The sequence below is a fragment of the Chaetodon auriga genome, chromosome 11 (genome assembly GCF_051107435.1).
Source record: "Chaetodon auriga isolate fChaAug3 chromosome 11, fChaAug3.hap1, whole genome shotgun sequence".
Lineage (NCBI taxonomy): Eukaryota > Metazoa > Chordata > Actinopteri > Chaetodontiformes > Chaetodontidae > Chaetodon > Chaetodon auriga.
This window is the reverse complement of record NC_135084.1, coordinates 20,246,152-20,266,624: the sequence shown is the minus strand read 5'-3', so window position 1 is coordinate 20,266,624 and position 20,473 is coordinate 20,246,152. Positions and strand designations below refer to the sequence as shown.

At 43.0% G+C, this 20,473-nt stretch overlaps 1 protein-coding gene across 2 annotated transcripts; it reads right to left on the bottom strand.

Moving 5' to 3' along the window:
* Nucleotides 1-353: 353 nt before the first annotated feature.
* On the bottom strand, nucleotides 354-19,114 carry ppm1ba (protein phosphatase, Mg2+/Mn2+ dependent, 1Ba). 2 transcript variants are annotated; one of them, XM_076743902.1, is made up of 7 exons: nucleotides 18,710-19,114; nucleotides 11,838-12,754; nucleotides 11,309-11,426; nucleotides 9,703-9,817; nucleotides 9,302-9,359; nucleotides 5,671-5,687; nucleotides 354-3,967 (listed from the first exon to the last, which is right to left on the bottom strand). In XM_076743902.1, coding segments are annotated over exons 2-7 (1,197 nt in total). In that variant the 5' UTR covers nucleotides 12,726-12,754; nucleotides 18,710-19,114; the 3' UTR covers nucleotides 354-3,966. The 2 variants fall into 2 exon arrangements, with proteins under 2 accessions (XP_076600017.1, XP_076600015.1); XM_076743900.1 differs by lacking the exon at nucleotides 5,671-5,687.
* Between the last annotated feature and the right edge of the window lie 1,359 nt (nucleotides 19,115-20,473).

Sequence of the window (20,473 nt, the reverse complement as noted above, 5' to 3'; positions counted from 1 at the left end):
ATCTACTCAACATGTAGAATTATCAGAGCGAAATCTAGAAATTCACAATGATCTGTGTCGTAATGCAGAGTGAGAAGCTGGACAAGCATTCAGACGTCCAGTTATCGTGTTAAAACTCTGGAGGACAGCAGGCTGTGAGATTCAGTCGCTTCACAGGATGTACTGTAAGAAACGTATTGAAAAGCAAAGGTTTTACTGGAAGACTTCTGCCTCCTCTTCTGAGCTGCATGCTGACTTTTTCTGTGCGCGCTGGCACAGAAGAACGAGCACCACAGAGGGTACGATCTGTCTCTGGATACCAAACATGTACATGTCGTGCTGTACTGAACAGAGCTGGAAAAAAAGCAGAGCAGTTTAAACTTAAATCCATCTTTTATTGACGTTTATGTTCACTGTATGGTCTGTAACATCACAATAGCATACTGGGAAATTAGTACAGGAAGAAGGAATGGTGAATACCCTGGGTGTTTCATAAGCCTCGCCTTCCTTTAGTCTCCTAAGAGGTGAAGTCGAGTGAGCCACACGTTACTCTCAAATGCACACCAGCTTATCGTGACCTCATTCTGTCTTCAAAATACAGCATTTTTGTAAGAGCTAAAAAGCACAAGAATAAATAAAAACAAGTGTGGAATTGATCATTGCCATCATACGCCTGTCAATTCTAATAGTGTGTAAATAAAGAGTGACCAGAGACGACGGGAGGAGGTGACAGAGAGTACGAGGGTCTGTCTCCATCCTAAAAAAAAAAACCCACCAGAGGAATGTCGCCGATTTTGCTGTTTCGGTATTTTCATATTCTCGCCTCTGCCCTCTGGCGCCCTCGAGATCACGTCGACCCCGCCGACCCAGACTAAAGATCGGGAGACAACACGCTTTGTGAAGTGATCTCTACTTAACATATCCGGCATCGCAGCAAGAAGTCATGGTGAAAGTTTTCCAGCATCACATCACCTCCAGAAGTCTTTCCCACGCCAGCCTTCAGGTTATATTCCACAACAAGAATAATGATCAAGTGCTTTTTTTTTTTTTTCTTCAAAACAAAGGGAGCCGAGACAGCTTGTTTTGTCATTGAATGACCGCCGAGGAGAGAATGTGATGCTGCAGTGCTGCTTGTATTCAGTCCATGCAGTGGAATCAGTGTGAATAATGACAAATTACATTCAGAAAAATAAACGTTTCTCCCTCCTTCCCTGCGTTAATTCCTCTCCGAGCCCAGTGTCTGATATAGCTTAAACATAAACCCAAACTGAGGACTGTGTTCAGTGTGGCAAAACCGAACACAATGTTAGAAAGTCGGAATAGAAAACCAGATCAGACGCAGTGAGAAAGGAAACATTTCTTCAGCTTGAAAAAGGTCGTCCAGCTGAATCTCAGTCTTAAAACACACGTGACACCCTGCTGTGTGTCCTATCTTTGCTCTTGCATCGTGGCTTTTTCACACCTCTCCTCTCTAACACTGTGTTCCACCACACTGAACACGCCCGCGTTACCCCCATCCGCCCAGTACGCCGCCCGCTCGCACACTAAATACACTCCCCCTCAATCACAAAACATGCACAACTATAGAGATCCCACCCCTCCCACTCCCTCCACCACAAACAAAGAAAAATCAATCATCCCATTAAAACAATGCAACTGCAAAAGAACTACACATTCAAGTACCTATTCGTCATATGGCACCGAGAGCAAGTGTACCACAAGAACATTAATCAGCCGGCAAACTCTGTTAGGCCTATTCTCTTTCAATACTGCCACTTCAGAAGCACAATGAATCTGCCATTGAATGATTGGGGGGAAAAAAAAGTGTATAGTACAGGTCTGTATATACTTATAGCCTATTTTAAACGCATCTACAGAAAAGAATACACATGCAAAGTATGTGTATCCACTTCGTCTATGAGTACACTTGTTTCAAAAAGAGAGAGAGAGAAAAGAGGCGTTTTCTGACAAAGATTTGTTTCTGACATTTCAATCACTTATTAGTGTTTGGATTGACAGAAATGAAAAGGACTGAGTCCGGAGAGAGTGGAACCAGGGTTTTCCCAGCAGCCGTCCCGTGGCCTTTGAGGCAAAGTCTGTGAGGGTAGCTGAGGGAAAATTAAGGACAGGAATTTCAGCGACAGCGTGGACTCGGCTCTGGGTGCAGGACCTTTTCTCGTCTGTCCTACAGCGTCCCTCCTTTACTTCATTCAGTGAAACACCAAAAACTTCTCTCCCAATCTGCTGTACAGGGTCTACTTCATGCTCCCCTTGTCGTTTTGTCGTCCATCTGTAATGGGACCACAGCCACAGTACTCTGAAAAGCCTTACATACCAAAAAACATAAAAAGACATTTAAAAAAATGGAAATGGATTTTTTTCCAATCAAAACAAAAAAAGGGTCCTTTTTTTTTTTTTTGTTTTTACATAGGATATCTGAGAGATAGAAAAGGCGAGTTGTATCAGAAGCAGGATTTTGTGTGTGTGTGTGTGTGTGTGTGTGTATGTGTGTGTTGAGAAGAAAGGGGGATGAAGAAGAAGGTGAGGCAGGAATTCCTTTATCCCAAACCCTGTCTTTGGAAAGCTGCTGTGTGGGAACACTGTGTGCAGGTTTTTTGTGTGTTTTAATTTGTCTGCACACACGCACACACACACACAGACCACACACACATTAGGCCACAACGAATACCATGGCTGGGAATTAAGATAAAACAAATCAAAATATATATCTATATATAGGAATTTAATATATAATTTCTATCTTTCTATCTCTGAAACAACAGCAGGCTCAAAAGCTTATGATTCTGGCAAAGTCTGCCGATGCCGATGACAGCCGAGTCGCTTCTGTCACGTGAAGAGACAGACAAAAGCCAAAGGAGAGAGGGGGGCAGAGGGGAAGGGGAAGAAATCAACTGCTTGATAATATCCTTTAAGAGAAGGGAGGAGAGAAAAGGAGCAGGGACGTGCAAGAAGAGTCATCACGCTTTGAGTTGAAATGTCTCCATGGAATTCCTATCTGCAGCCCGCCACCCCGGCCCACGTCCTGCTTTAGCTGGACGCAGTACGGAGCAGCCGACCTGAAATTTGTCGCCAGACAGACTCGGTTCTTTGCGCTCGTGTTCAGGTGTACGGCCAGGCGATGGGCTCTCGGGCCCTGAATTTGAGGCTTCATCCAGGAGGCGTTTGGATCGCGAGGACTTTTTTAAATCCGGGAGTTCTGTGAGGCATTTCCAGCGAGCTGGGCAGGTGGAGCGTTTGGGCCCCGTCTGACAACTCCCACGCTCGCTGCGCTGAGCTGCACAGTGTAGCTAGAGGTGTGCGGAAGTCGTCGGCTTGTGTGGTCGATTGGCTGCCAGTCAAGTAAAGTTCACACTTCAAAACAAATAATGCCAAAAAAGAAAAAAAGAAAAAGCAGCCAACAAACCACTGTAGTCCATTCAGGATCTGATCTATGAGTGGCTGGTTTAGTAATGACTGGCTGGCTGTTCGCCTCCCTTCGCTCTCAGTTCTGAGGAAGGCACCATAGAGCAGAGCAGCGCTGCTCTTATGTCCCCGTCAATCGACAACAAAAATAACCACCACAAAGAAAGCAAGAAAACGACGGGCACCAGAAACTGTGCTTGTTTGTTTCTCCTCTGACGTATATGCTGTGGATGTAGTTCCGCATTTCAGACCCTCAGTGAAGTTGTTCCCCTTCTCTTGTTCAACAAAAAGAACCAACAAAATCTGTTTTGCAGCCTTCATCCACACCGGATGTGTTGTTTGTTTAAAAAAAAAAAAAAAAAAAAGGTTTCTGCTTCGATCGATCTCTCAGTGTGGGGGGAAAAAACTAAAAAAAATGTAAAAATCCCAGAGGAAATCAAAAGGTGACAATGGATGTGATCTTGTGTGGAGAAGTGGTCCTGTTTTTTTTTATGTTTTTTTTTCTTCTTTTGGATCAGGCAGTTGTGCTGGACAGCTACCAGTGGTACTCCAACTCAGCTCCGCTCTGCAAGAGGAAAGCCACCGAGAGAGGAATATGGTGGGACAAGGAAGAGAGAGGGAGAGGAGGAATAAAAGGAAAGAAGGAAAAGAAGAAATGAGGGAGAGCGGAGTGAGAAGAGGGAGGAGAAAGAGCGGGCACACTGTTAGCAAACACAGAAACACAATCTTCACAACGGCAATGATTCTGTTCCCCAACCTGCACTTCAAGGGCAGGTTTTCCTCTGATCAGCACGACAAAGAAATCACAAAATAAAGTTTGAAAGCAGTTACAGCAGCAGAGTAAGCCAGGGCACATTTTCTACCGCAGCATGTATCTGCAACAAGACGCCAACACAACAATTCCTTCGCCTTATTGCGGGCAGAGACACAGAAACAGAGACTGGTGGACACTTGCGTGCAGTTGTGGAAAGACTGAGTGAGACAGCGATGCATGCGTGTTTGAGTGCGTGTGACGTGAGAGAGGGACGGACAGGACCAGAGACAACGACCACTCATCCTCATCCAACCTGGACAGTCACGTCTGCACGCAGACGTCCATGTGCACACACGCCTTAAAGTCTAAATGGGGCTCCACATGCTAGAGAGGAGATCAGAACAGGGAGCAGAGACTGATGGAGGAGTGACAGGGGAATATGCGTAGCAGGTCTCCACGTACATGCCTGTAAGAGTGTGTGTGTGTGTGTGTGTGTGTGTGTGTGTGTGTGAGTTAGGGATGGGCGGTATAACAGTTTCATCACAGGTGTCACATTCTGCCACGACATTTTGCAATACTGTCATTACCGTGAGAAAGGCTTTAGCATGTTAAAAATAGCGGCTGTGATAACATGCAGGTAGAAGGCTACGCATATACTCCTAGAACTGGAGTTACATCCAGTAACTACTCTTTTCCTCGTTGTAACCCTGACTCCAGGACAGCTGCAAGGGTCAATACAAAGCAGGATTCGCTTCAGAACTGAAATTCAAAGATGGATCAAAGCCAGCATCAAGCTGCTGGTTGGCCTGTTGAATTTAGCGTCTGCGGCTAATGTGGCTGGTAGCAGCTATTGTAGACTCACACGATGCAGTAATGTCGGTGTATTTAATACTGAGGGACAGATGAGAGAAACTGTGTGAACGCTGTCGCTCATTTGAAGCTAATTAATATTAGTAGCATGGATGTGGGAAACTGTTTTTGAATCTGTGTCATCTCACTTAGCCAGCACTAACGTTATGTCCACACTTCATACTGCAACACCAGCTCAGCTGGCGTGCTGCGTCGGTATGTGTGTCTGTTGCTACAGTATGTAAATGTAGCTGACGGACGGGTCCTGCGGTACACTAACTGTTGTACTTATGTAATGTAGACGGTCAGTGGTTCGATCCCTGGCCCCTGCAGTCAACATGTCGAAGTGTCCTTGGGCAAGATACTGAACCCCAGATTACTTCTGATAGCTTCCATGTGGATGTGGGCTTATACCTGATTTTCATTCTTATCTGAAGCCATATGTTCCCTTCAATTGCCAATATGGAGTATCCCTTCCGTTTTCCCAATACTGTGATAATACCCTCACCGTAAAAACAACAAACAAAGAAAACATGATACGTTTTAGGTCATATCGCCCAGCCCTAGTGTGTGTGTGAGTGTGTGTGTTTGTGTGTGTGTGTAGATGAGGGGTTGGAAGAAGGGAAGGGGGGCAGGAGGTAACAGTTATATATGTGATCACTTACCAAATGAAACAGGAGGGCTGCGTTAATCAGAGGTGAACACACAGTTAGACAAATCGATACATCCCTTATCAATCTGTGTGTGAGTGTGTGTGTGTGTGTGCGTGTGCTTTACTTCATACCATTTGCAAACTACAGTATATTTTGAGCCATTCCACTATCTGTGCTGCTGTGATAAAATATTTGTTTAAGGGAGAAATCACACTGGTTGTTTTTTCTTCCAGAAAAGCTCATTTTTACCATAAAGGTGCCATCAGTAATCATTTTCGAGCTGTTCGACACCTCTTTAGTCTCTCCTGCCTCGCTTCAGTCACATCTTGCTACTCTTTCCAATCACAGTCTCTCATTAACTGGTGGAACATTATGCTAATGCCAGTATGGTTGTTCTCTTGATTTTGGTCTGAATATTCTTGGGTCTATTAATGACCGGCTGTCTCTCCTCCAGTCCAATTTTTGGAAGGAATCTTATGGTCATCTGGTTTGGACAGGTCCAAAAGTATGATGTGCCAGTACTATGATGAAGCTAACATTGACTAAACAGAAGCTAAAATTAGCTAAATCGATTAGAAAGTAAAACTTTAAACGTGACTCATTGTAGCTGGAGTAGTAGTGCAGCACCACCGTACCCGAGTCAGTTTACACTCAGCACAGACATGGATAGAACTTAAACCTGCAGTGCAGAGCTTTTCTCTCCCCCTTCTAACAGGGACAATAATGATACAAACATATCACACCGTAGGCTGCGCCATGCTGCAGCCTACTCTTCCTACGGTTGTTCCCTCTTCAGCTCTGGCAAACCAATCATTATCGGCTGAACTAAAATGCATCACTGGTGGCGAGCAAGGAAAGTGACAACAGTCACCAGATTTAAAATACAGAGATTTCTGTGGCGCTAACAGGCTCAATCAGGATCGTGTGAACTGAAGGTTAAAAGTAACTGAAGTTAATTTACAACCCTGATTCCAAAAAAGCTGGTATAAAATGTAAATAAAAACAGGATGCAATCATTTGCAAACAAACTCTGTTTAACGACAACAGTTCTACAAAGTGTTCCTGAGCCCATGTAGTTATATCCTCTATCAATCATGCGCTCACACAGAGGGGAACCTCGCTCCATCCTGGCCTGTGAACGACTAGGCCTTTCCAGGATGCCCCTTTCATACCCAATCATGATACTATCACCTGTTACCAATGAACCTGTTAACCTGTAACTTTCCCAGTCTTCTGTTGCTCCTGTCCCAACTTGTAGGAAACCAAATTTAGAATAAGCATATACTTACAAAAATCAATGAAGTTGATGAAGCAAACCATTAAATATATTGACTTTGGACTGTAATTGAGCATATGTCAAAAAGGATTAGCAAATGATCACACTTTGTTCTATCAATGTTTTACACAGCGTCCCAACCTTTTGGAATCAGGCTTGTACAAAAGTCCCACATACCAGGTTTGTAAGTAAGTAATGGTGACATAACAAAACTTTTATGACAAGCAGCATTGTTTTTTTCCCCAGTGAAGTACCATAAAGGCCACATGTGGTGATCTTAACACCAACCTTGTCATAAAACTAGTTAACATGAGAGGTCGGTGAGGAGCACACACATTTACAGATGTAGCTTCCCACAAGATTTTATTAAGAGCCATGTTTTACTGATAGCACCTTTAACTGAAGAAGTCTGTCAGAAAAACAAAGTGCTGTAAAATGTTATCTAACACTACAGCATCCCTTACATTATAAATTATGCAGAATTAAAGTCTATTTAAAGCCACTATGTCTAGAATTTGGAAATATATTGCGTTAGCACCCCAAGCTAGTGCGGTTATATCCTTTTCATACATGTGAATGTGTGTGTGTGTGTGTGTGTGTGTGTGTGTGTGTGCATAAGGCAAACAATCACACTAACTCAACGTCCTCACAGACCAACCAAGACAACGAAGAGAACATCCCCTCATCTCCAGCACCAGCAACCAAACACACACAGATCCCATCCCATCTACTCCACCTCAGGACTTCTGACACGTCCATAGCTAGACACACACACATGCACGCATGCATGCACACACGCAAAGAATGCACCAGATATTACAGCTAATAAACAAGTAGTGAGAGCTTTATCATGACACTGCACTCAGTGTGCCATTCACTGGCAGACACAACTGATCCATTATTTAAAGTGTAATGTGCAACCACAATCCACTGCAACAGAAAGGAACAGGGCCACACACTTGCTGGCAAGTAGAGATCTCTGCAGAACATATCTGTGTGCAAGACTATACATCTTTAGACACACAGCTTGCTGGAGTATGACACCAACACCTGTTCAATACTGACTCCATAATGCCATAAATTCTCAAATAGAGGCTTCAGCCTTTATTCACCTGAGCCACATAGAGAACTATTTGAGACAGGACGCTGTCCCATCTTCAGGTTTACTTAATTGTTTGTTGTTTGCAACAAACACAGTTGCATGCAACAAGGTAAACAACTATCTGCACTAGTGACAAACAGAAGCTGCGTATTCGGGTCTCTGGAACATACTGAGCACAGGGACAAACAGCAAAGAAGAGGATAATGAGGCAGCCATGGTTTGAAAAGTACTGCATCGGCCATTTTGATTCTTTGTTTGCAATGAAATTGTCAAAAAGCTGAATTCAGTCACCTTCCTCCATGAAAGACCAAGATACAAACCTTCCACAGAAACTTCAGAGCTGACACAGCATGAGTGAAACTTTTCAGTGGAGTGTTCCTTCCTGCAATCCACTGTTCCCACTGTTGCACCACTGTTGGCATTACTTATTGTCATTTATTTTTATACATTTTGTGTTGACTACTGCTTTATCTTCAATGTGTGTGTATCCCAGTCTGCATCTTATATTTCCAATAGTTGTAATAGCACATAAACACAGCACAAAGCAGAGTGATGCAGAGCCACATCCGACTTCCAGCAGAAAAAGTAAACTTAAAATTGCATGAACCCTGACGTCATCCTCAAAAAGGGAAACACTGTTCTAGTAGGCAGATACTTAGATACTTGTGTTCGGAATATACTCAATATACTTGTTAATAATAGACTGATTCACAGAGTGTCCTTTGGGGTAACTTTGTGTGAGGGCAAATAAACTATCAAAGAAATCTTTGATACACAGAGAGTCTCCCACATGAGATTTTTCAAAGATATTAGAAAAGAAAGACTTCAACTGCAGTCACTGTATTTGGTAAAAGAGCAAAAAGTTCTCAGTTCCACTAGAAAGACTTTTGAAAAAGCTGTGTTGTCATGCATGCATAACCTGCTATGAGAGCTGACAGGAAGGTGTGCATCATGCACCATGCACAAAAAAAAAACCAAAACAGATGTTTATCAAAGCCATCTCTGAAGTCAACTGTAATACTTCATCTGCTCTGGTTTTCAGTGTGAAGATAAATACAGTGCATACAAAGCACCAGCCTGGTCCACCAGACGGGATTCAACATTAGAGTAAGAGATTTTCAGAGACCACTGAAACTCATATGTGAAAGATGAACTCAACAACTGAGACAGCTGGTATCTCAGACGTGTTGTGTAGCCTCAAGACTTTAGCATAAGAGAGTGTGAGTGTTGTGTAAATGGTCGAAAAGGACAAAGCTCATACTCACCCCATCTTCCTCCCGGTATGGGTTCAGACGGTTGTATACTGCTTCAATAACGTTGCGTCTGCAGGAGGAAACACAGACCCAAAAAAATGGGATCGTTGTCTCTAGCTATCCAATTCAAACCATGCATTGAAACAACAACAACAGAGGGAGTCTGTGGAAAAACAAGGTACGGCAAGGAGTAGTTGTCAAAAAAGGAAAACCTCTTGCTAGCACTGTAACAACTGCAAGACATACAAAAACCAATACCTGGGCTGAGCACATGTACACTAAACACTCACTTCTCTTCTTGGTATTGATAACGTTAAAGACTGGCTCTGCTCCCAGATGTTTATGACTGTGGAAAAATGCATAACTCTTGTGTTAACAATAATAATAATACTTTGAGGGGCAGAGTTCCTTACTTGCTGGCAAGGCCACCCCCTGGTGGCAGAGCGGGCATGCCGCTGTCAGTGGACAGGTTCCTCATCACTGTTACCAGGTCTGGAAAGCCCACCTCCTCTGGCCGAGACAGCATCTCTAAAACAACACCAGACATTGTTGTTACACAAGTCAGTATTAACGGAGCTGGCGATAGCCAAGAACAGCCAGGGAAGGATAGGAGAGGGAGAGGAGAGGGGGAACACAGGAGTGAGACCAAAAATGTGACAAATGAGGAGAAAGGAAGTGAGGACCATACAAGCGAAGTCGTGGAAGTGAGTGTGTGTGTGTGTGTGTGTGTGTGTGTGTGTGTGTGTGTGTGAGAGCAAGAGAGCGAGAGAGAACGAGAGAGAGCGAGAGAGAGAGAGAGATGGTGACAGCTACAGGCCTGCAACTGAGTTGAGCGTGGCATGAGGCCAGGTCAATGTTCAGCCAGAGCATTCCTCTCCCTCATTCTTTTCCTCTCTATCTATTCCCTTCTTTCTTTCTATCTTGCAGTATTAGACAGTATCTGCAGTCAAATATCTACTCAGCTTCACCCGAACCAAATTTTTGTATAAGTGTACTTCAACCTGAAACGTAACCCACTTTGAAGTGCTCATCGAACCATTCAGCAAACATTTTAGCAGTATCACACATATCAACCACCTGCATTCAGTGGTCTTACAATGGATATTACAGCCTGTCCTCCAAATACAAAACCCGGGTTTTTCCATGCTGTGGATCAAAATAAAATCGGTACCAGCTTGATAAAAACAGGTGTAAAGATTAATTTTATATAGTCTCAGAGTTTAAGAATACCTTTCCTGTTTGGCCAGGCTCTGAAACCGGCTCTGGTTTTAGCCACAGAAGAAGGCTGACATAACCAACAACAACTCGAAAAGCTGCACTGTGTTCATCAGAGGACCTCATGCATCCTGAGAAAAAAACGGGATGAAACGAGAAAGGAAAGGACAGCCAGAGAGACAGGAGGGGAGTAGAGAATCCATCCAAACAAGCCAGGGAATGTGTGAGCGAGCAAGGGGAGAGAAAGATGCGTTTAGGGAGGTGCACGGAGGAGAGGAGCAAACAGGGAATAAAGAGGGGAGATGCTTGCTGAAATGGAAAGGGAGGTCATGATGGTGTCATTCCTCTGCTGTGAGCTGGAGCTAACTTGGCTGGAAGTTAGATAATAGAGAGTAGCACAGTCAGTTGGAGGAGAAAACATGCATACAGATATGTCTCAGTTGGAGAAAGATCCTGTGTCTCCAAGAAAAACCTTTGTAGCACCTATTTTTCCCAACTACACTCAAAACAGTATTGATGGGTGTAATTGACTATAAATGTTTGTGAACTCACAGTTGTCACACGAGCAAACAGGACATTTTTAACAGCTCACCAAATCAGTAACACACAAAGAAACTATTCAAATGAAATGACCTAAAATTCACTTTAAGCCACATAAAAAAAATGAGAACGTTCCAGAGCTGTTTTCAGGAAAAAGCGAAAGAAAGATCATGAAAATGAGTAAGCTCAATTTTTAATATTCAAGCCATTACATCTGCACATACAGTCAACAATAGCTCCTTTTCTCCACCCATCCATTCTCACCTTCCACTCGAGATTCCAGATATTTGTTGAGCTCAGCGTCTTTCCTCACAGCTTCCTCTGACACTTTGGGAGCGTTGGGCAAACACACTAACACAACACTCATGTTATCCCGACTCCCCTAAGATGGACCAGAGGAGAGAGGAACGAAGAAAGAGAAGGAGTTATTGTGTAGTGCTGAAAGAAATAGTGATGATCCAAACTGCTTAACCCATTTCACTTGCTCCTCTTTTCTTATTTAAGGGAACATTTACTTATGCGCCTGGGCCATTAAAACTGCTACAAGAAGTCCCTGTTGAGGCAGCAAAAAAATCTCTTCATGTACGTTCCTTCATCATATAGTTCCCATTGAATCAGGGAATTCAAATTGGTGATACATTCATTTAAAAAAGTCATTTGTGACAAACCAGTTTCTTGGAGGACTTGATTCTGCCAGATTCTACACATTTGAACCTCTGTGGGGTGTTAGAAAATAGTGGCTCTCACAGCAAAAACACACAAAAGCCATGCTCAGAAACAAATCTGTACAAACCTTGTGTAGGCAGGTGTCCACCACTTCATTGCAGACTCTCTCCAGGTCATCAGACACCTCAAGCCTCGATTTCACGAACTCGCACAGCTCCTCATTGGACATGACATCCCAGATGCCATCGCACGCCAGGATCACAAACTGATCTTGTTCTGGGGCCCGAACCATCTCAAACACTGCTGGTTCAGGGCTAACCAGCTGCTCTGTGGGACCCTTCCCATCCACGCACTTGTAATCGTAGTCCCCCAAGGCCCTCGATACGGCCAGTGACCCATTAACCCTCTGAATCATCACTGAGCCGCCGGCATTCTGGATGCGCTCTCTCTCACGTGGGTTGCAAGGCTTGTGGTCGAGTGTGGAGAAGCACACATGTGAATTGCGGTATAGGACAGCTCGAGAATCCCCACAGTTAATGAAGAAGAAATGATCGGGTGACAGGAGGACTCCCACTACTGTGGAGCCACTACGGTCCATGCCATTTCGAAGGTCGGAGAAGCTGCGCATGTGCTCATCAATCCTCAGGAAGCCTGTCCGGATCCCAGATTTCACAGCCTCCACTGAAGGAGGAACCGGTGCTGGAGGGTCAGTGGTGGAGGCGTCCGAACCAGCCTGGGAGCCTTGTGTCCCTCCGGCCCCAAAGCTAGCGCTGATTATGTGTTCCAGAAGATGCTTAGAGCAGTAGTTGGCAACCCTTGAGCCAGCGTGACCATCGTACACAGCAAAAAAGGACCAGTCACTCATACCAGGAGCAGGAAGTCCCAACACAGCTGTGTGAGCGTCCTCCATCTCCACCCTCCAGCCCTGCATGGAGCTCAGCCCGTAGTGCACGCCATTTCCCTCACCATGTGAGTTGTACTTCTCCGTCTTGGGCTTGTCCAGGAACGCACCCATGGCTCTGCCCTAGAGACACCCACTGCTACCTGTGGGAGAGGAAAAAAGAGACACAGGACAAACAAAAAAAGTCACATCGAACTTAAAGACTGAAATTCTGTCTCTAATAACAATCCGGTTTAAAATGCTAATCCTCAAGATTGTCTGGTTTGGCAGATTTTAGGACATCTTTGATGTTAAATAGCATTTTCATATGAACAGATCAAAAGCTGCCCCAATTCCACACTACAAACACTGTATACTAAATTCATACTATTTCAGTGTTTAGTTAATTAATTACTATTTCAAGCAAAGCCAAAAAAAGCAACATCCCTTCCCAGAATTGAATCCCTTTCTTTGTTGTTTTCTAAGATGTTCTCATCATTGGCCACAATCTGTTCCCTGGTCCAGGTGTGTGACAAGGTTCTCCATTTCGATTGGATACTGCATCAAGTGCCTTTCTCTCAAAGGGCATTTTGGCACAGGTGAACCTAATAACTATTTAATTATGGCTTCAATCAGTGAAGAAGTACCAGCAGCAGGGCACTAGTATTGTGCATGCTGGCTCTCTTGTGCGGTGAACAGGAACACCCAAGTTGAATGTTAACTTTCCAATCCAACTATGAGTGGGGGAGCAAGAGCTCAAATTACACAAAATTTAAGTATTTCTTGTGGATATTAATGATGCTGCAGAGGAAAAATTAAAATATAATACAATTTAAAATGTATACCTACAGCATATATTCTCTCAAATATAAATATATATAAATAGCACCTATTTTGCTGTGTGGTTAATACATTGAATTGAAATAAGATCTGCAAAGTGCACCTGCTTTGTGAGTCAGACACATAATTTTATAACTTATACTGCCCAGGTTTCAACTTTCAAGTTGTTGCATCAGGTTGCGAACATAAATTAGGCTTTAACTCAAAATCACAGAGCAGACTGTAGATCTCAACTGAATCTCTGATGGTCTGAAAATCTAAAATCCTGCATGTGTGCCACAGATTTTTAAGGAAACTGTGGGAGACTTGGGCTTCAAGAGCTTTTTAGCGTGTGTTTCTTTTACTGTTTACTTAATAGGCCTGAAGGAACAATTCAACCAAACAGTGATCATTGCTCATCATATCCAGAAATAGCACAGTCACTTTGGTTTATGCTCAAAGAGACTGAAGAGCAAGCTTAAAAGCTTCTTTGGCCAGCCAGAAGTGCCTACAAAGAGCATTAAACTCAGGAGGATGTGTTATCTGTCCATAACTGCACCTGCATTAGCTAAATGAACAGCAGCGTCAAGCTGCTTGATGGGAGAAAAATTCTGTAACCAGCCTATTGTTAATTGGTTCTGTAATGTGAGAACTTATACATTTTCATTGATTGTAATACTACTTAGGGCCTCTTAGCCTCGGAAATTGCACTATTAACTTGTACCTTAATTTCTGAAAATATCTATAAAAGCTACTTACAAACAAGTTGTAGGCATACTCAAGGTTCTGGTCTCTTAAAGAAAATGTGGTTATGGCTAATTGGTACATTTTTTTAAAACTTAACTGCACAGTTTCCCACTGTCTCATATTTCTCTTAATCCATGATTGAAGGTCAAAGGTGGTTGGATCCAGCTGACTGACTCAGTATTGGACTGCTGCATTGCTAACATTTTACAAACAAAAGTGAAACAAACTATGGACGAAGAGGGAGTCAATCATGCCATGTCAAATGCTAAATGCACATAATACTTCTTACTACATAGTTAGCCACTGTAGACCATATATGATCATTTGAACGCTCCTGCAAATTGTTTGTAGAATGACACAAAACTGAAGGTTGCTTCAGCCTGATTCAGTCAAGCAGTTCAAATGGAAATACTTTAGCTAAAGATTAAAAAAATAAAACAAACAAGACAGGTTATCCACTCACTCCACTGACTCAATGTCAAAGTCAATGAGATTGAAGTCTTCAGTGTTCAAAAAGGCTACAAATTACCACTGACAAAAAAGAATTCAAACACAACGAGAAGTGAAAAATCAAAACATCTGATTTACGATAGAAACGATCTGATGTCAACTCCAAATGTTGTCCAAAATCATGAAGTATTTATGTTTAAGACTGCAAACAACTGACCACACACCTCGCTCGACAGTCTGATCTTTGGATGGGTGCTAATACAACTCAATCCAACTCATTAACATATTTATTACAAAACGGATCCAAACATTATGACCTGCACTCAGTCAGTGGCAGAGGACCAACCTAAACACAGGTTTAGTACTTTTGTAAACGTTTAGAAAAGAGCAGATCGTTGTTTGCCTTCCAGTCTCCCAATTAGTCTAACTGAGACAGGACAAGTGTGTGTTTTCTGCATATCAGCGCACGCACAAACAAACAAACACACACACACACACACACACACACACACACAGATCACACATCAAAGGGATATAGTGCAAACCACTTGGATTATTACCTTGACAACAAATGCATTCACACACTTATCCAACTTATTATTGTGCAGATATCAAAGCCATGTGTCACCAAACCAAATCATGTGCGCACACACACACACACACACACACACACACACACACACACACACACACACACACTGGACCGAGGCTTCACGACTCATTAGAAGTCATGAACACACAGATACAATGCGTGCCACACCCAGCTGGTCTTCCATAAAACATAAATACCACCACACAAAACTTGCAGGCACCTGTGTAAGCACTGACAATGCCGGGGAGTGATGTCACCTAGTCTGATGTCTCCATGGTTACACAGCTTGGAGTGGCAGCTGAGTGGCCGCCATAGCAACAGAAGCAGTAGGTGTTGGTGGTTGCAGCGTGCGACAGGATGAAGGATTGTACAGCCACGCCACAGCGCCTGTGTGTGCGTACGTTCATGCGGCCCTTTATGGAGCGCATATGCGTTTCAGGGTTAGGTCTCAACAAAGGTCGCAAGCCTGATCTCGCTCTGATTTACTCACAACACACAGTTGCTTCTCTCACATCTCACATGGCAAGACGAAGCGAATGGCTGATGCTGTTCGAGAGTCAAAGCTGAAAGGTGGCTAACAGACAAGCCCACAGGTCTCAGACTTCAGACAGGCAGTGCAGCTTTAACAAGCTAATTCAATTTAACAGTCAGCTGCTGATGGGATCCACACAGGGCCAGATTAGCCTGTCAAATGCACACTACACACAGCAGTGAACTATCACCAAGATAAAAGCCATCTCTCTCCTGACTTGTTTGGTGACATGCGGCGTACAGTATGTTACATAATAGCTTACATCTATATTTCAGATGACAGCATGACTGAACGTTTGTATTGTACTGTATTTGGTGGGAAGATGACAGGTGACAGAAACAAACACTGTGTTTGTGGCCATGTACCAAACAAGCAACAGATTAACACAATGAGATCAGAATACTATTTGCCAACATGATACCTTGTGAACAAGATGACTGGAAAAATATAGTAGCATGGTGGTGAAATAAAAGCCAGATGCTGGAGTACTATAGATAGTTGAGCAGGAGAGGGAAATGCTTTAGGCCATGTAGGGGTCCACCGGTTTAGTCCAGGACTACACGGTGTTTATGTACTATAACCAGTGCACACAACCATGTAGATACACAGTGCACATGCAGACAAACAGCACTGCCAACTGCAATATCGTGGTGAAGTTATTAATTTGTGTGAACACTTTTTAAACCTTTTACATATTAGTTCTGTGTAAACGTAGTTGCCCCAAACATTGTTTCCTACACAGCTGTGATTAGGATTAAAAAACCCATGTGTGATGAACAGCAAAGACTGAGGGCTTTGGTGAAATCATGGTGGGACTGAAGCCCTGTAGGCCGGTGCCTGGCGCCACCTACGATTAAGAATCCATTAGCCACATCCGCATTTGAAAGAGTAAAAACTCAAGGTATCTGGAGCAGCTGATGCACTGTCCTCCATGATGACAAAAATTGTAACTAAAATGGAATCAGTTTTGCCCTGCAATAAGGAATCTCCTTTTACAAATTGGAGAGGTGGAACCAACACGATGGGGATATCGCAGAGCCCCCTCTTTGATGACTCATCACTGAAGTCGCATCAGAAGCAGTCGATTTCCCAGAACAAGTGCTCTTTGAACAGACAGCTTCAGCCATCTTCAGTGCAGTGGCGTCGGGGAAGCTGGGGCTGTTATTTGACCAGACTGGAGTCTATCAGACTACAGCCAAAGAGGAGGAAAGTAAATGTGTCAGGTTATACTGAACTGTGAGTGGGTTGTCATCAACAGGAAGACCATCTGCACTTGTACATACCTGCTCTCTCTATCCAGAAACCTAGCCTGCCTGAAGTTTGAATACCAGGCCTCAAGAAGTCTCAATTCCTGAAGGACATACTGTACTAACATGTGTAATGTGTTTGCAGATGGTATTACAACAGACAGTAAAATGCTTCCAAATGGTTCAGTGAACCTGCTTGAGTCTTGGCCACATTTACTACATCACGTGATTACTGACTTAAAGCAGTCAAGATTCTAATATCCAACGGAAAGAGGAAGTCACAGTCAAGATGTGTGCTTATCTTAATCCCAAACGCCCTTATGTAAGTCAATATCCTTTTGGTAAATGAATGGTGAACATCATCTAAATATGACAATGGAAAAGTGATTCAGGCTATAAAAGTTAAAGAGAATTACATAAGGTGTTTACACACCACAGTATCATTGATCATTATGAATACCCTAGGTTTCACGCTTTGATATCATTTGGGACATCAGCTTAAACAGGGAGTATTTATGCTGGCTAATTCTAAAAATCAACAACAGTGTAATCAGAAAATTAATCTGCAACTCATGTCTTTTTCTGTTCACACACACACACACACACACACACACACACACACACTCAGTTTATCCATCTCACCCTCTCTTGACAAATCTATCTTTGAGTTCTGAGCTTGCCAGTTGACGCCGTATCCCAGCACACATCTGCATGTGAAGTGATTCAATCAACAGACATGACCAAAAGCCTATAGATAAATGCCTTTGGACAGGCCAGTGGTCATAGGCTAAAACAGCATGGAGAGTGCAGGATTTCACATCAAGGTGCCAACACAAACATGCCACTGATGATGCTGCCATTTCTGGAACACACTGCCACACAAACACACAGCCAAACACTGAGCCACATAAACCAACAACCCAATAAAACTACCCACAACAAGCCAATAAAACAAGCTAACTCCTGTACTGCAGTTTCATGGGTACATAATGGAACCAGAATATGTCAAGGAACTTTGGTTTAGAATAACATTAGACACTCCTATGTACGCTGACAGTAAATAATACAACATGGATTTCTTAATTACAGGGTAAAGGTGACATAAAAAGTGTTGTTCTCTTGGTCCTCTAGAGTCTAGAGCTAAACTGTATTCTAACCAGCTACCAGAATAAACTATATTAAACCAGCGCCTCGTGCGAGTCGCATTTCATACGCACCATCATCGTTCAACAATCAGTTAACTAACCCCTAGACCAAGATAAAACGAAAACAAGGACGTATTCATTCACAATGGGAGGGGAGCAAATATGTTATCATGCCATAAACAGGCACAAACTTCAGTCTCTCGGTCATTAACTAGCAAACTGACGCTAATGATATATTTGAAAATTATCCAGCAAATTACAAGGCAACAGTAACTACGTTAACGTCAATCACTTAACAAAACCCCGGCAGGTTATTAACTGGCACAACATCAGCAGGACCGGTAATATCATAATCATCACCACCATCATTACCAAAATACACTCAACTATACTTTTATCCTTCGGCTCCATAATAACGTTGGCTAAGAGGCAGTTGTCCCTAACTGAAAATGAGGCCAGTTATGTTGCTAGCTAACAAGCTAGCGAAGTTCAGTTGTCAAAGTGTTGTCTTTACGTTAGCGGGTGACTAGCCAATGTTAGTATGAGCCGAGGTTTCGAGTATCGTCCAAGAACCAGATGTTACTTACTTTGTATGAAAGGAACTATCTCTACCAGTCCTTCTTCTTGTGGCTTCAGTGGCAGGTATGTTAAAGCACCCAGGCTTGTTGTGATAGTCTAATCTCTCGTTAATGTTAGCCACTTTTCGTCTTTCGGCCCCTGCTCGTTAGCTAGCTTTGATTAGGCTAGCCAGCATTTCACACGATCAGTTCTCCTTTCAGCATGTCTCTGCATCGGACTAAGGCTTTTATATACATGTTTGGCACAGTAAGCTCAGGGAGCACAAAATAAATAACCCGTACGCAGGCTGTCGTTTGGAAAGAAAAACACTCGTTTCGGTTAGCTGTTTCTATGATTTGAACAACTAGCTAATTTTGGCTAAAGCTAAATGTATGAGGCAGATGACGTTCTTTTTCAACATGCAGTGGACAATCCTCTGGTTCTCTTCTATGATTGGACTAATGCCGATTCGAAGCTGAGACCCGATTGGTCAAACAATGAGTCAGTCACACCTCTTCTCTGACATACTGTAAACAGTAAAATGAAGTTGTTTGATAGTCAACACTCACTGCTGATGTGCGTGTATGTGTGTGAGGGAAAAGAGTTTTCAAACTTTTGCTGATACACATACACACACACACACACACACACACACACACACACACACACACACACACACAGCCCTTGTGCCTTTTTGAATTCTCCATCCATTTACCCGTCAAGTTTTGTTTGACAGCCAATACATATGATGTGCAGATTGTAGAATCAAATACCTTTTCATGACAGACATATTCACTTGTCATAGACGATAAAACACAAAACTGGCTGCACTCCATTTAGTTTTTCCAGGTTCATGAGCCAGCCATTGTGACACTTACACAGAACTGAGACATCATTAATGGCACGTCCAACTGGAAGGAGATCAAGGGAAGACCAGAAGACACTGGATTGATTATACTGTTTTATATCCCATCTAACCTGGGAACCTGGCAAGAAGTGGCTGGGCGAAGGATGTCTGGCTACCTTCCTTAGCCTGCTGCCATTGTGACCTAAACTTGCATAAGCGAGAGAGAATGACATTTCCTGTGGTGATACATGTTCAAGTGGATCTTCATCTCCTAAGAGGGCAGTAGCCATTTGTGAGAAGATGATTGGATATAACACATAGCATCTTTGTGGATATGATCCACCGCAATCATAAGATCTATCCCCTGCTCAGGAGTAATCTACTCAGTTATATGATGCCCAGTGTGCTCCAGTCTGAATCACTATGTTCTTTATTTCTTGTATAACAGAGAAGTTTATTTCCCTTACTTGTAAAGGTGAACAGAAGCTTACTTTGCACACTGTGATAACATTAGTGCCAACCTCCATTGCCCATCAGCAACAGGTTACAATGGGTGGCTCCATTTGCTCCTTAAGCAAACTAATCAGAAGCTTGAGGGAATCTGCTCCCACTCATTTGAAGCTCTTACACATGGAACACCACTACTAAAGGGAATTCAAGGCGGCAGGTAACCACTTGGCATGATTGGTTTAAGTGCATCAGTGTGATTTATAAAGGACAACTTTAGCAACATACATTACAAACACCATATTGTGCTTTCTACCAACTGCACTACTACTATTGCTTTAACCTATATAAATAATTCAGTTGAATATTTGGATATTTAATATTAAATGCTGCAGTACTAAATATTTAACAAAGTTCTGCTGAGTTCTGTCTTATTAAGGCGGAGTAGATATGTCATACTTTTATGGTCGATTGCAGGGCATTACTGTTTTAATGTCAC